Source organism: Ascidiella aspersa, chromosome 4 (assembly GCF_963924565.1).
Source record: "Ascidiella aspersa chromosome 4, kaAscAspe10.2, whole genome shotgun sequence".
NCBI lineage: Eukaryota > Metazoa > Chordata > Ascidiacea > Phlebobranchia > Ascidiidae > Ascidiella > Ascidiella aspersa.
The window spans coordinates 1,329,520-1,347,038 of NC_139450.1; the positions used below are offsets into that span (position 1 = coordinate 1,329,520).

The 17,519-nt window shown below is 36.6% G+C and overlaps 1 protein-coding gene and 1 non-coding gene across 2 annotated transcripts; one reads left to right on the forward strand and one right to left on the reverse strand.

Moving 5' to 3' along the window:
* The first annotated feature begins 360 nt into the window (after positions 1-360).
* Positions 361-14,189, forward strand: LOC146146550 (somatostatin receptor type 5-like). The gene is made up of 8 exons (XM_083387624.1): positions 361-491; positions 5,425-5,572; positions 6,146-6,308; positions 7,072-7,299; positions 8,458-8,594; positions 9,920-10,067; positions 11,295-11,491; positions 12,367-14,189. Exons 1-8 carry the CDS (start codon positions 458-460, stop codon positions 12,629-12,631), a joined length of 1,320 nt encoding a protein of 439 aa, XP_083243750.1. The 5' UTR covers positions 361-457; the 3' UTR covers positions 12,632-14,189.
* LOC146146551 (U1 spliceosomal RNA) lies at positions 10,944-11,112 on the reverse strand. Its single transcript, XR_014494850.1, has one exon. It is a non-coding gene; the product is annotated as a U1 spliceosomal RNA (small nuclear RNA).
* Positions 14,190-17,519: the final 3,330 nt, after the last annotated feature.

Sequence of the window (17,519 nt, forward strand, 5' to 3'; positions counted from 1 at the left end):
CCGCTGGGATTTGAATGTTTTTCGCAGAACAGGCGACATTCGGGTTGCATTTGTACTTAGCGGTTCCGAATAAATCGCAAAGCGGCAGACAAAACAAAAGCCCCATGCCTCACATTCACACTGAGAGAAGAGAGATACGGCGTTTCGTGCTTCAATTGGCAAAGTGCCGACCGTCATAGCAAAGACGCAGACTCGAGAAAAAAGCGCTCGTTAATCAAAACCAGTCGCGGAATCGCCCCCGAAAACGTGTCGTCGTCACGAGACGAGAAAAAAGCGAATTTTCTTCTCTTTAACGCGGCCGGAAGCGATGACATAGAGGCGCGATTTTTGCTGGCGCTGGTTTAACTTTGCTTAAATTTCGTGCAGCCGCAAACGTTTATCAGCTTATCCCCCATCAGTGTTGTTGTTTAGCCTTTAGGGATTTGTTTGTTTTCTCGTAAACGTATATACAACTGCAATGGCGAAGCTCGACGACTTTTTAATGCCTCATGGTAAGTAAGCTTTGTTGTTTTTTCCTTGTTTCTTCTCTTAAACTGTTTTTCGTTTTGTAAAAGTCACTTTTGGTATCCTGTCATTAAGGTTGAACTTTATAACTTTGCGTTAAACTTACAAAGGCACACTTAAATCATAAACTGATTGCGAAACAACACTTTTGGAGTCTTTAAAATTTTTATTAAGTATAAAACCTAAGTAAAAAAGTGTGATAAAATTTTAATTTTTTTTCGGTTTACCTGAACCTACTGCACTTTTTTGCGTCTGATTCATCACACATTGCTTGCGCCGTACATATTCCGCTTCGACACTGGTTAAGGGGCTTTTGTTTTCGACTTTCCAATTTTGAATGATCACGTTACGATTAAAGATGTCCAATAATATCGATCGAAGCCCATATATACTCGATACCAACTGGTATTATCGGTACTCGTCCGATAATAATAGAGTGGTATCGGTACTCGTCCGATAATAATAGAGTGGTATCGGTACTCGTCCGATAATAATAGAGTGGTATCGGTACTCGTCCGATAATAATAGAGTGGTATCGGTACTCGTCCGATAATAATAGAGTGGTATCGGTACTCGTCCGATAATAATAGAGTGGTATCGGTACTCGTCCGATAATAATAGAGTGGTATCGGTACTCGTCCGATAATAATAGAGTGGTATCGGTACTCGTCCGATAATAATAGAGTGGTATCGGTACTCGTCCGATAATAATAGAGTGGTATCGGTACTCGTCCGATAATAATAGAGTGGTATCGGTACTCGTCCGATAATAATAGAGTGGTATCGGTACTCGTCCGATAATAATAGAGTGGTATCGGTACTCGTCCGATAATAATAGAGTGGTATCGGTACTCGTCCGATAATAATAGAGTGGTATCGGTACTCGTCCGATAATAATAGAGTGGTATCGGTACTCGTCCGATAATAATAGAGTGGTATCGGTACTCGTCCGATAATAATAGAGTGGTATCGGTACTCGTCCGATAATAATAGAGTGGTATCGGTACTCGTCCGATAATAATAGAGTGGTATCGGTACTCGTCCGATAATAATAGAGTGCTATCGGTGCCGATTCGATACTAAATTAATATAGGAATTTTAGCCATGATTTCCGATCAAACGCAGCGATTTATACAGCAGGGGTTCTCGGACCCCTAAAATATTGTTTTGACGTCGCGTGGACCACCGAAGGCAAATAAATTCAAAAATTACATCATGAATTGACGTCACAATACAAATAGACTTCATAAATTTGCTGATTTCGGTCCAAAAACGTGAAAGTGAAATGGAGTCTAAATACATTCAGTGAAAAACCGTTTTGTTTTTAATTAAACTGTTTGCTTTAAAAAAATGTTGACTTCCTAAATATTCTCTAATATTTCAAGTAGTTCTTTATGGACCCCTTAAACTAGTTTACGTACCCCCAAGGGGTCTATGGACCCCAGTTTAAGAACCCCTGTTCTACAGTGAAAGGCAAACTTAATAAAAAATTATAAGTTAACCACTTTAGAGTTAATTAAACTTATTATCGCTGAAGCAAACTGTAGCCTGTTAAGCGGCAAAAAGACAACTTTAAAATCTCAAAAGTTCCATCTACTTCGCTTGAGCATAGTAATGACGTCATTGGCATCAGATCGCGATACTTTTTGTCCAAAATATCGGGTATCGTATCGGAATAAAATGTCAAGTATTGGATATTCCTAGTAACTTCACATTAAACGGTGGAATTGAGTAGCCGGGTGTGTGCACCATGAAGTAGCCTACTCGTGTTGCTATACTATATCAAGTGCTCCGAATTAAACGCAGGGGCACGCAATCCAATCGAGCCTTACTTCAGTGGTTCTCAAACTTTTTTGTGCGCGACCCAAATCTGAGTTTTATGAGCATCTCACGACCCAAGCCTCAAACATCAAAAATGTACTTTTTCTGATATGCATGAAATAGAAAAATACACAGACAACCAGAGTACACAGTTCTATAAAGCAATAATAGATTACAAACAAATGATTGATTTATTTTAATGTGATTGGTGAAACTGAATTTTTTCCTTTTTAAAATCAGCGTGGCTTGTTTGGTGACTAAAAGCTTACACCAGTCTTAGCAGCTGCTGTAGTTGGCTGCCATCAAAACGTTCATAAAACCACTTATGATGCAATAATCCAGTTACAGACTTGAAGCCACGTGAAAAGCTTATGATGCAATAATTCAGTTATTGTTGAATTGAAAACATTTGAACCCATGTTTGGGTCGCGACCCATACTTTGAGAACCACTGCTATAGTTAATCATACTTTCTTATTTCGTGTAGTCGCTTTTGTGAACATGCGTGTTTTTAGAGAAACCCGCGGTAAATCAATCAATGAAATAATGTACGGCTAATGACAGTATATTTTTAAAGTTTCGGCTCTGAAAAATTTTCTCTGTTTCAAACGTAATTACACCAAAGTGATGGCAAAATGTTAGTTCGGTGACTTTAAACAACAAAAAATGTAAGGTCAAGAAAAAAATCCAAGGTTACAGACTAACAAATAAAACAGAAAGACGTTCGTCTAAAGCAGTGTTTCTCAGTCCATTGCATGCAGTTCGGGAACGTTTGCTTTTGAGGGGGGTTTTCTGTGTTTAAAATGTCAAATAGCCCAACCGCGACACATCACAGTATCTTTGTAAGTGTGTAGCTCGGGAACTTATATCTTCCTGTTGCTTTTTCTGTGCCTGGAATGCTAAATGATAGAACAACATAAACAGAGATTATGCCCCGTTGTCTCTGATAGCTAGCAGAGGTGCTGGAACTTGTTGCCTTGTACAAGTTGTGCTATTTGTTGATAAATTTACCTTTAAAGGGAGAATTGCTGTGTTGGCTCGCAAATCATGCTTGAAATTCCATAATAACTCGGTACTACTGACTTGGCACTGGTCTTCTTCGTTTTTTATTCGATAAGGTCATCTCTATATATATATATATTATCGAGTGTTGCTAATGTGGCTTGGAATTAAGAAATGAATGAAGTGCAAAAATTCGATTCGCTTCCACAGCGCCGAATTTCAGCTTGGCGAGTAGACTTGCCAGTCGTGCTGCTGTTATGCCCTGCGGTAAGCTGTTATCTGATTGCATCATCTGATTGCTATAGGCGTGATCACAGCAAATATAAAGTTATACTCCTTAAATGGAAGGCTAAAGACTGATTTCGTGTCTCACAACACCGCCTATCGCCTTTGTGTTGTTCTTTTATTCGTTGATATGTTGTTGCCATTAAATATTCTTGTCGCGTGCTTAGTGTCATCTTTTACGATTTTAAAGATCTTGGTTTGGTCATTTTTTTTAGAAAATAATTACTGCGTTTATAGAGCTACCCAACTTGATTTTAAAGGGGTAAATATGTAAATTTTAAAACAGATTTCGTAGAATTTAATATACATTTTTTTAATATCTACAGTATATACATAATACAAAACAAATGAAAAAAATGGAGAATTGTTTTTTGCACTAAACACATTTTTTGCGCATATAAAAGATTGTTATAAAAAAGTTTTGGGAAATCGTATATTTCCCCAAACACTTTACATTCCAAACAGTTGTGCATTCTGCAAGCTTTCAGAGTCAACATTTTGCTGTTGGCTCACGCCTTCGAGTCTGTAACAGGACGCGAGCAAAACCGTGATACGCCACTGGCCAGGGCAAAGCGATCATTTGCGACAAATGTCATTTAGTGCAATTTCCTTCTGGCAAACGGTTTTGGCTCGAAAGCTTCAAACGCTTCTCACCGGGAATTTTTGGGCGCAGCAAATTACAATGTTTTCACAATTCCCCTGTTAGCAGCATTCTACAATTACATTTTGAGTGAAAATGTGCAAATAACTGCTGTATATTTAAATATTACTTTCCAATTATCCAATTAGTAGGAAACCAAATAAAAGTTAATTGACAACCGTTTTTACACGACTATCATTTTTACTACAGAATGGTGACAAAGGCTGCAATTTATAACGGTCGGGAGTATATTTTACTAAATTGAGATCTGCAAACGAGCGTTTTATTGTAAAGCTACCGAATCAGAACACAGATTAACTGCCATTTAAAGTTTTCATACTGGATAACTGGCGTGTACGGACTTAAGGGAGTATGTCACTTTGGCAAAAGTTATTAAGGCAAAGTGGTCAAATATTTGCTTAACTGACATTAGTAAATTCGAAGACATTTTTCACCGAAGTCTTCATTTAGGTCGAGTCTTTTTAAAACACCGCCTAAAGTTCACTTAAGTTATTACAACTGCTATATCCTTCGCCCCAAACGCGTCGAGGCCAACAAAATAAACCCGAGTACGACTCCAGCCAGATGTGCGATCTCGTCGAACCCCGATCATAGCGATGTTACCAAATAATTCATCCACCCACAATATATTGAAAATATACCACCATATCATATTCCAGCGTTACAATTTACAGTTTTCGGTGTGATCAGTTTCGAAGTTTGGTACTGCGCATGCGCACAGAGTCTCGGGACTCAAGTAGATTTACTTTAATCCCGAACAAACCTACTCCGTCTAGTCCCGAGTCCAAAAAACTTATTTTATATACATAGCAAAAATTAGTTTATATTTGCATCCTACAAACCTTTCCGACAATACACTTTTAATAAGCGTTTTTCTTTATGGAAAATATGCCGCACGTCAGAAAAACAAACCCCGAGGGCCGTGGTTTGGTGACATCTGTTTAAAATAGCAAGAACTAAAAAAATTAACCGACTCCGACTCCGCATCCCTGGCAAAACGTGTTCTCCGAAGCCTGGACATTAACAAGTTCCTAAACTTTATTACGCACATAATAATAAATAGTACGGACTCCCGAGTCGGACTCTGCCGCCCTGGCAAAAGTATTCACTAAAGCCTTCTGGACAATAACAAGTGCCTATAAACTTTCACAGCACCCAGCTACTGCGAGTTGCAAAGTCAGCCACAGCGAGCATTCGCCGCCATCGTACTGGCTCTTGTGTTGATCGGACTGCTCGGTAACATCCTTATCATGTTCATCATTCTTGTGCTCAAGGAATACAAGAAGTCGGTGGCGAGCTGGTGAGAGAAGCTTCATAAATACTAGATCGTTGTTTTGTTTATAGACCGTTAAGGGAAGGCCCAGCAGAGTTGATTAAAGGCCCAGTAGAGTTGATTAAAGTGAAGCATATTGTGTACATATTGTGCTTAATGACTTAAGTCCCAGTCAAGTCATAAGTCAAGTCTTTTTATATGGACAACAAGTCAAGTCATTGTTAGAGCAAGTCAATTTCAAGTTAAACCTTTGTAACAAAAAAAAAACTTTGAACTATTAAAACTGGCAAACTCCTCCTATTATGAAAATGTGCAAAGATTAAGATAAAAAACCTTATTATAAATAATTGCTTAATTGAAACAATTTATTTTAACCCCAGTAATTTGTCCAAATGACTTAAGTCAAATCAAGTCATTTGTCTAAAAGACTTAATTTAGTCAAGTCATTTAAAAACAGTAACTTAAGTGCACTTAGTCATTACAAGATTGCATTCTGATTTTTCGATTTGTGTTGCATTTATTGTGGTAACTGCACAAGCCCACTGGGTTAAAAACGTACATTGATCAAAAGGTCAATTTACCATGTCGTGTTTTGTTCAGGTACATTTTACAGCTCTCTCTGGCAGATACCTTGTTTCTACTCACCTTACCCTTCACAGCTGTCAGTGAGTTGGCGGGCAAGTGGCAATTCGGGCTGGAATTTTGCAAGATCAAAGAGGCCATTCTCTTTATCAACTATTACGCCAGCATATTCTTTCTGACGGTAAGAATGAGCTGCGCTTGCATTTGTATTACAACCTTAGTCTCCCGGGGAAAATAACAGCCTAATGATCTTCTGTTACAATTGGCTTTTATTGAAAAAAATACTTTAATGAAACTTGAAACCTATTATACGGAGAAGTATTCCTATAGTAAATATCTATTTAAAGTATTTTTTAACCACTTTTGTTATAACTTTTCAATAATGTTATAATATTAAAATGTTTTCAACAGTTTTACGTTTACAAGGTTAAGCACTTATTGCCTTTCAAATCGTTTCGAATCAATCCGATTAGATTTGGTTCAATGCGAAACAAAACCACACAACACGATAAGATACGCTTCGATATCAATCAATTAGATTTAACACAGCGTGATGCGATACGATACGATACGATACGATACGATACGATGCAACTATGATAAATTCAAGCGACTCAATACGGTACGATTCGATTATCATCTAATCCTTTAATATCTCTGAAAAGACTGTTTTGGACCATGACAAAAGTTTGCCGACCAAGTGTATAGGAACTCATAAATCAGACGTTAAACACAATTCCTTGGCTAACAAAATGTAAACCACTCGGGTTGACATAAACAGCATTTTCAAAATTGGCAAGTCGTTTGTCCAAAAGACTCAAGTCAAGTCGAGTCATTTGAAAACAGTGACCTAAGTGCACTTAAGTCAAGTTATTGAGTCATGTCATTGACTTAAGTCATTACAACACTGCCAATCAAAAAAAAAACGTTTACGTTTGTCGCAGGTGATGGCCTTCGATCGCTACCTCGCCGTCACAAAGGCCTTCGCGTCCAACAAGATCATTAAGTCGCTTCGAACACCTGTGGCATCCTTCGTCATCAGCTCAGTTGGTTGGGTGGTCAGCATCCTGGCCTGTACCCCCCTGTTTATGTTCAGCAAGTTGTCAAGCTGTGGTCAGTGCCAGTACGAGTTTCCAGCTCGCTATGATGAAACAGTCACCATTAATAGCGAGGTACGTGAACTAATAAAAAAAATACTCACTTGCTGAAGAAAATAAATAAATAATATGGTTTGGTGGAACGAAGTGGCAATTGTGTGCTGCAAGCTTAAAACAATATTTTTTTATTTCGATTCTATTCGATCAAACAAATACTGACTTGGTGAAGAAAATATATAAATAATATGGTTTGTGAAATAAACTGATAATGGGGTTGGCAAGATTAAGCCCGGTACTGTTTTTAATTTAATTCAATTCAGTTCGATTCAATACTAACTTGGTAAACAAAACACTCACCGGCAATATGGTCGTTAAAAGCGAAGTAAGTGAACCAACAAATAAATACTGACTTGGTGAACAAAATAAATAAATAACATGGTTTGGTGGAACGAAGTGGCAATTGTGTGCTGCAAGCTTAAAACAATATTTTTTTATTTCGATTCTATTCGATCAAACAAATACTGACTTGGTGAAGAAACGATATGGTTTGGTGAAATAAACTGGCAATTGCCTGCTACCAGCATAAAACCTTATGTTTTCCAATTTCATTCGGTTCGATTCGATTTTGCCTTCTTTATTATTCTGTATTACATTCCTTTTAAATCACGTCACACATCTTCTTTGATTTCATTTAATAAACACGAACCTCTGAATGGATTAATTGAACTTCCTCTATTGAGGATAATTCAGTCTCAAAACCTCCGCCCTTAGGCCGAGATTGCACTACTGCCTGCTGATTTCTGAACAAACAAAATTAATCAATAAGAAAACACATCCCTAGAGCCAAGCAATATTTATATTTTTCCTGTAACCTAATAGAAATGTTATTGGATACTCAAAAACGTATATACCATAGTAAAACTTCAGAGCGTAATAATGTCCCATAATATTATCATTGAGACGATTTTAGAATATCAGGATCTTCTGGTGGTATTTTAGCACTAACATGTGAAGCCTTTTCCTATTTTATTATAGTTTTTCTACATTTTTGTGCATGAAATTTCCGTAATTAAACACATTGATAATAATCTGTTTTAATTTGGAAAACAAAGGTTAATATATATTGGTTGCGCGGTTGCAAACTACACAGTTTTTAACATTGCATTTCTTAGTGTTTTTGTTTTATTTCAACTGACTTGTTGTATTTTCATTGACGTCGCCCTTTATGTTTAGGATTACAACAAAACAAATGAGAAATTCTGGGATTTGTACGACAACATCGGTGATGACTTTTTCGAAAATTACCTCAACAATACAGAAGGGAATGTGCAACCTTCGTACCAAGAACAAACCATTGGTTACACTTGCAAGTAAGTAAAAAGAAGTCGCAATCTAAAACCAAGTCAAACTACTGGTTGAGCTTGACACTACTATTATATATCTACAATCCGGGGCTGTGGAGTCGGTTAAAAATATATTAAATGGCTGTGGATTACAGCTAAAGCAGACATTATTTCCAAAAACATCCATACATCAATCGAGTTAGAACAAAAGTCTGACTAATAATCCCCAAAACGCAACATGCATTTAATTGTAAAATGCAGTAATTTGCAGCATAGTAACTGGAAGAGCAAAAAACAAAAGGATTTCTAGCTATTTTTTCCTTAGATTCTCGATATTTTATATTGAATACACACTTTTTATTGTTGGAATCAGTGGGCAATGTTGAAGCATGGTGAGGTGAGGGCTGAAGGTTCATTGTGACTGTCTAAATGACGGTTAAAAATAAACCCGAATCCGACTCCGGGCAAAGAAGAGTCCCGACTCTACAGCGTTTATTCCGCCAATTCACGTAACTAAAATAACGTGGACGTTCAGCAATCCACTTATAGGGGTGTCTTATTATTGATCCACCCACAATACAGGGTTGGAAAAGATTCCACCATCTGCTATTCCTTCATTAGAAATTACATTTGCTATCTTTAAAGTTTCAAAATTTGCTCATGCGCATGCGCACGTCGGACTCGGAACTCGGGTAGTTTTACGTGGTCTTACCCGAGCCCGACTCCAGCAAAACAAATCTACTCCGTCGATTTCCTTGACTCCGCAGTTTGACTCCGCAGTCCTGCTCCAATCTGTGTTTAATGTGTTTCACTCAGTCGCTGATACAGTTTAATTGAGCCTATGTTCGTCCAAGCAAATATGCAAATAATATTCCAAGGAAAACCGTGATTGAAAGATTAGTTTTCCGCAAATTCATGCGGCACATTTTTTCGTCGATATTTATTTTTATATATTTCTCCATATTATTTTAAGCTGAAATGTATAGTATGACAGTAAAAATGTGCGATAATATATGCGAATAATACAAAATCACATAAACAAATGCCAATTTTACCTAATTTAACATAGTAATGACGTCATTTGGTATCAAATCAGGCGGCCATACTTAAATGTTGGATCGCGACCCGTAGGAATACTGGCATAGGTTCTAAAACGTCTATTTGTCGTACAATTTTTATTACAATATTGTTGACAAGCTCAGTGTGTTAAAGGAAAGATTAATATTTTGTCGTTGGACGAACTGGTAATCGACTTATTAGAGTTTTTTTTAGCTTGAATAAGAAGTAGTTCTCAACATGAACGGACATATGCCTACTACCCTATAGCTACAAGTAAAACATTGGCTTTGCAGGCATCCAGAAAACTCAACGCTTTTTGAGTGGATTTACATCAACTTTATAATCGCATTCGTGGTTCCACTGATTCTCATCTGCGCTTTCTACGGAATGATTATGAAGGCCATCATCAAAACAAGCTCGGTCGGAAACGCAGACTCGCAGGTAAATTCAGACTTTTTATTCGATTGTATTTTCAATGGTTAATAATATAAATCAATGAATTTTTTACTTTTTAGCAATCTAATTTAATTAAAGCTAATTTAGGAGTATTATAGTTGGAGGATTTAGTAAGACGTAGTAAGAATATTAAAGCTCATACAGAAGTAGGTAACATTTTGAACGTTTCGAATAACTCTTTTCATCCACAATGAATAAAGAGTTATTCTAAACGTTCAAAATGATAACTATTTCTGTGTGGGCTTTGATAATCTTACTGAAGCTAATTTACCTTTTCAGTTTTATCTTTTTAATTTTTTAAATTTTCATTCAAAACGTTCCCGAATTCACTGAAAAATACACTGTTTTCCAAAATTAATAAAGAAATATTGGAAACGTCCAAAATGACGCACACTGCTGTATAGGCTTTGATAATCTTGCTAAAGCTAATTTACCTTTCTAATTTTTTAATTTTTTTTTCATTATTTATTAGATACGTTCATGAATTCACTGAAAAAATACACTGTTTTCAAAAACCGTTTAAAATCCAGAAACGTCCTATTATTCTTTGAAATGTTCTCAACTTATCTTAAATGTCCTCAAATCTATATAAAAGTCCTAATTGTCTCGGAAACATTTTCAAATTCTTCAAAAACGTCCTTAAAATATTCTGCAAGGTCTGCAAATTTTCGCATTTCGTTTGAGCAAGTTTACTCTATTCCTGAACATCTATAAAAATAATTTAACAGTCTTGAATTCTCTATAAGATCCATATATTCTGCAAAACCTCTACTATTGCTTTAACTTTCACCGCATTACTGAACCTACAACAATGTTTTAAACATCTTTAAACTGGCTGTTAGCCGTTGAGATATCTTTTTATGAGGTTTTGCGCGAACGCACACCCCGCTAACAGAAATTATACGGCCGAGTTACCCGCATTTGGGGTAATCGCAAGGGTCAGCCAAGGCGAAGTGCAATGGCAAGGCCTCGCCTTGGGCCAACCGCCTACATGATCACAATGTTAAAGGCCCCCTAGCCGTTGAATTCTCTGTAAAGCGCCTCATTGCTATTACTCTGACTTCCAAGCTTATCGTACCCGCGTGACTGTTTACAACTTTTTTAAAAATACTCATGAGTTTTCAAAACGTTAAAGTTTATCAGGGTAAAATTTATAAAATTAAGCTTAACTGTAAAGCCCTAAAACCTCATTGCTATTATTTTAACTTCTAGCAAGCTTACCGTCGCCGCGTGACCCTCATAGTACTCGGTCTTGTCTCTCTCTTCGTGATAAGCTGGCTTCCCTGGTACACAATCCACATTGCAAAACTACACGGACTCAACATATCGGAGAACAAGTGCGGGGCTGTAACGCTGGTTGGACGAGTATTCGCCTACCTTAACAGCGCCCTCAACCCCTACTTCTACAGGTGAATTTTTTTTTAGATAAGACGGTTTTATTCAGTGATTCAGTAACGTCCGTCCCAGGGCCGACGGGGAACCAATGGAGTCATATCTGAACCCTAACTGGAACTTTAAGAACTCGTTTTTGGTTAACTTTACCCGAACCGTAACCGTTTTTTAACAAAATTGCCTTGAACCCTTACTTCTACAGGTCAATTTATTTTTATTTCAAGGAAGGCATTTTTATTCAGCCCTGAAAAACTTAAATGATCTAATTTAATTGTAATATAATTTAAAATACTTAAATAAATATTGCTTTTTGAAGTCTATAAGCCCTCAGCATCGATATTTTTACTACGGTTCTTGTCTAGTCATCGCTGATAAATTGTAAGGCACCTTTTTAGTTCTGTTTCTTCTTCTTTGTAGTGTCTATCAGGGATTCTTAAACTTTTTTTGCTTTGCGTATACCACGATAGGCAAGCAATTTTCAAAGATGACGTCATAAATTAACGCAATAATGCAAAAATATTTCAAAAATCTAATGATTTCGTTCCAAAAATTGTGATAGTTCAATTGAGTCTTTACACTTAGTGCAAATCCGTTTTATTTTACATTAAACTGCTTTTTTAAAGAAATTATTTTGAAAAGTGTTTATTAATATCTCCTCTCGCTATCAGCTATTTTCAACAATGACGAAATACGGCTACGTTAAGATTAGATTCTCAGGCTAGCGCGTGCAATAATTTATAGTTCTCAGAACAAAAATGAGGAAATGGAAATACGTTTGCACATTACTTGAAAAATATCCAACTAAGTATGATGCCAACACATCAACAACAAATTGGAGACTTTCGCATGATATATAAAATAAAATCTTAAACAACCCCTACCACATTCGCAGCTTCCTCGGCACTCGGTTCCGCGAACGCATCACTCGGGCAAGTTCGCGCATCACGTTCCGCTCGACTACCCGCACTCGACTGGCGTCACGTGACCAGCGACGCAAGCCCAACAGCTCGACCAACAGCGCCGCACGTGGCCATCGTGTACAAAACAACGCAGTGCCTTTGCAGAGAAATGCGACGGAAAACAAGAAGCCAGCTTTATCACAGGACGAGGTTAAAAGCAGCACAACCGCTCAGAAGACTGAGAGGACCGTATTGTGATGGGACACGCCCGCAAGTGGACTTTGCAAAGCGCACGACTTTATGAAGATTGTTTAAATCCCAAAGCTCCTTTGTGTTTGTTCTACCCAACTCCACTTACTGCAGTGTTCAAGAAACCCTGAATTTTTCAAAGATATTTAGATACAAGCGGTTTGTGTTATTCAGAACTTTTCATAATTTTTTTTTAAATACCTTTATTTTACTAATGCAAATAATAAGTTTAGCGAAAATGAAACGAAGGAAAAACATCACAGAAGTAGCTCCACCTATCACCGTGCAATTTGCTAACCTCCCCTTATTGTGTTTAGCATGGCGAAAAAGGGCGATACGAAAAGACTCGAAAAAATAAAACGAAAGATTCGAAAAATAGAAAAATTAATTTGGCCAAGACCTTCCTGTATGTGGAAACCTCTTCACATGAACGTGTGTGCGGAATCATGGTGGTATCGTTGCCGACCCTATATACCAATTAAATATGAAAATTTCGGCCTTTATTTACAATAGCGAATCTGCGTTGAAAGATAAATTTATCTAAAATTAGTAGGCTGAAGGTAACTGACCTTTTTTACTTAAACTTGTCCTGACGAACTGGAAAAATACCATATCGCTATTACCTATTTTTATATTTTTTGCATAAAACATCGAGTGCTGGTATCCAATTAAAATGTTTAGTATCGGAAAACCACATTGGAACATAAAAAAAACTATAAATTTGAAATCTTATAAAAGCCGACGAAATCTCTTGACAAATATGTTCCATTTGCCTTTTACAAGTAATTTTCAATGATTTGCATTATGACTTATGTCCATTGTTCATGCTTAGAATTTAAGTCAGACAGAGTCAATAGTTGCCAAAATAAATCCTCAGTCAAAATCGATGTAGAGCTACGTCAAGTTTCAACTGCACTACAAAACAAACGCCAACATATTGGACATCGGTAACTCGTTGCACTTCGGTCTATTATCCATTTCAACCAAACTTGTATTCAATAAAAATCCTGGATTTAATGTAAATCGGAAAAACGAAAATTTGCGAACTTAAGTTAAGTCCATGACAACTGTCTAAATGATTTTAAACAGATTAAAGTAATTTTGCAAATATACTAGAATAACTGAAGTCATTTCGTGCGGGCATGTTATTGCAACACTGCAAGGTTTTTCTCATGTTTAACCCAAAATGCACCTGACCAACTGAAATCGAGCCTTTCAGTCTTCCGCAATTTCCTTCTTGTCAAAGTTTTCAATGTACTTAAAAGCTTGCCCTTCCTTTGAGTTCCATATTATCCCCTTGCTTTCTTATATTCCATGAAACTTTCGGCTTCCGTAATCTTAACCCAACATGAATGATATTAGCGATCTTCGTACATTTTATCGCTGTGTTTAAAACTCACTTGCACCGACAATCATTTCGTTTGTTTAATATTATTCATTTTCGCACTTTGCTGTACACACATCTACGTGACATTGTGTTTTTGTTCTTTTCCGTTCTCGACAAAACTTGCCAATGTGCCATCATACTGATGTCGCTATAGGAACTGAAACGATGTGCAATAAAACAGCTTCGAACAATTGTGGTTGGGAGGAATTTTGTCCTACACTGTAAATGCTCGAATTAAATGCCTGATGTATGTAGCCTATAGTGTTTCTTAATCAGGTGAATGGTTCACCCCAGGGTGAATGAAATTTTTACATATGTGAACCAACCAAAAGGGGTGAATAAAGGTTAGCCGTCGGAAATGGATGGTAGCTTGCCAAACAACCAAGTCATTTTGTGATGTTATATATAGACGAGATAGTTTTTTCATATCATGAGATAAGGGTGAATGAAATCTGGAGATAGATGCTAGGGGTGAACAAAACTAAAAAAGTTTAAGAAGCACTGTAGTGTAGTAAAAACGTATTTAGGCGTAATTAGGCGCTAATGTCATTTGGCTGTGTAAGTAATTGTTTAAACACCTAATTATCAAATAACGTTGCCGAAAGTACAGTTTTGTTGCTTTAAAATTGCAGATGTGGATTTTTGCCGCGTGATACATTGCTTTAAAATACATGAAAACCTTTAGCGTACCAATGGAGTATAGCTGTAAATCCCATTTCTGTGCCTTAAAATCTATACACATTTACGGCAAATCGTGCGTTTTGGGTAAATGCCTCTCTATGGTTGTTGGAGTCCTTATTTTTTGTAGAATCAGATAAAAGGCCCTAAAACCGATCATGAATGTCGTCGTTCGGTAAGGTTCAACAAGTTCTAAAAGCTTTTCCGTAAACAGGCTTGAGGTTAACAAGTAGCAAGTGACAAATATACTGATTCATAACGCATCTCACTCTCAGCTTGTTTACGGAAGTGACTTTCCCGCTGGGTTTGTGCGTTGGCAATCAAGCCGGAAATCCATAACTGTTCTTAAGACCAGGTTGTCTTCTAATTACGGCGAAAAACGGCAACGCTGCACTGCCACGTCGTAAAAAAACACACATTATTTTCGACTTGCTTGGTAAAAGGGATAGAATGAGACACGGTGCCCAAACCCAAAACTGCCCAATAAAAGCCACATGTGGCCCGCGACATCAGTGTTTGTGGCCCGCGAAGCACCGTTGAATTATTATTACATTTTTCCAGTTATACCATGAAATAAACCAGTCTCCAATCGCTATTTATCTATTTAAATAAGGAACTGACGATGCCAGTATAGGCGAAATATATATTCCTTTTAAATAAATGTCTCATCCTGATTTTACTCTGTTTTTTAAACTTTGAGTTTTATTGTTAATATACGCGTCAGCGGAACAGTGATCGACAAGCAGAAACCTGCTGCCAATGGTTTTTGATTCCATAAAGATACGCCCTGCTATAATATATAGAAAATTATGAAAACAAAGCACCCTTCTGTATTCTCAACGTATTTACCTTAAACATCCCTAATACGCGCTTTGACCAACGGGTTTGTATAACTTAAATGTAAAAGTGATTTATAACCTACAACTTTATTGCATTTTCTTCCATTTTTTAAATGCTTCAAAAAGCATTTAAAAAAAATTTCAAAAATGACGTCATAAATTTACGTCACATTACATAAAATACATAAATTTGTTGATTTTGGTCCAAAAATTGGAAAGTGAAATGGAGTCTAAATACATTTATGGCAAAGCCGCTTTATTTATAATTAAACTTTATCTTTGATAAATGATTATTTAAAAAAAATAACATTTCAATAAGGCTTCACCGACCCCCTAAGACTAGTCGCGGACCCTCAAGGGGTCCATGGACCCCAGTTTAAGAACCCTCGGGCTAAACACAGTAACGTTAATGAGACTCGGTATACTGTAATGTAATTAACCAAATCACAGCCTGGATGACGTGAATGTACGTCACAATCGTCACATCAACCTGGTATCCTGTTTAACCTAGGTGTGTGGGTGGTGGTAATAGTGTTGCACCGAACAGTAACTCTGAAATGTTTATACATTTTATTATAACTTGATTCAAATAGATTTCAGCTTGTAAATTAAGTAGTAGTGCTGTTTCTGTTGTAGATTTGGGGACAAAATGGAGTTTGGCAAATACGTCTTAACTGGTGAAAACGGCTTTGTTGGAGTTGGGCATGTATTTGGCTTCGAAACGAACAGAACAGGCAAGTTGATAAAGCTTTTGTAAACGCCAACAACGAAGTATGTTATCTTAGCAACGCGTCTATCGTTTAAAAACAGATAAACATTCTATTTGTTTCAATTTTCACACATCTGCGAAGCTTGTAAATCTGTTTATGGCAAACTAACCATCAGGATCTTTTTGTTAAGGACAAAAGGGAGTTAAAAACCAAAACGAAACTGATGAAGAAAACAGGAAATTTCGTCAAACGGTTGGAGCCTACAAAAACATGTTTTTGTCTTTGAAACTCGATGTACAAGAACACTGGAACACGAGTTATGATAATTTGGAAGAGGTAAGAATCAACGTTTCTGCTATTATTTCTCGTTTTAAAGAAGCAATTCCCATTTGTCTCACAACAAAGCCTAACAAAGAAATCGATGAAATGAAATTTGGTAAATTGTTTTAATTTGATAAAAACGGTAATGTGTAGAGGATTTTTTGGAATGTATGCATGCGAAATTTTTGAAAATAATAGTAAGTTTAATTTGTTTGTTTTTTCGTTTTCATGTCGTGGTCGTGTAGATATTTTTCTCAGTCAATCGGCATAAACATAATTAGTAGGCTCGAACTTAAATATATTGATTACAAATAAAAAAATATGTGCAACATATCCAACCAAAATGTTTAGTAAGTCAGTTAAGGTCTCCAATAAGTTTTTGCGATGGGAAAAACAGTAAATAAATGTAATTAATTTACAGTCAATTTTCCAAAACACGTTACAAAAACGTAATAAGAATATCAAAGCCCATACAGAAGTAGGTAACATCTTGAACGTTTCGAATAACTCTTTATTCATTTGAAAATGATGTTGAAAATGGATAAAAACTTATTCGAAACGTTCAAAATGATATCTATTTCTGTATGGGCTTTGATATTCTTATTACGTCTTATACTACAACCTGCAACCAATATGCTCCAAACGTTTAAATTTACTTTAATGCTTTTTTATACACTGTAATTACAGCCATATATATACCTTTATAAAAAAATTTATATATAGTCATATCGCTTAGAAACTGGATGAAATATCAAGTACGACCCCTGAACCAAACAGCTGCATCTTTATTTCGTTTAATTGTGTCCCACGGAGATGACAAGCAAAAAGACTCGATCGTAACACGCAATGCTCCTTACCCGATGGAGAGGATTGTTGGAAAAATGAAAAATGAAAATTTGAACGGCATTCCGAAGATCATTTTTTTCGAGGCGAGTGTACAAATTTTATATTGAACCATTGGG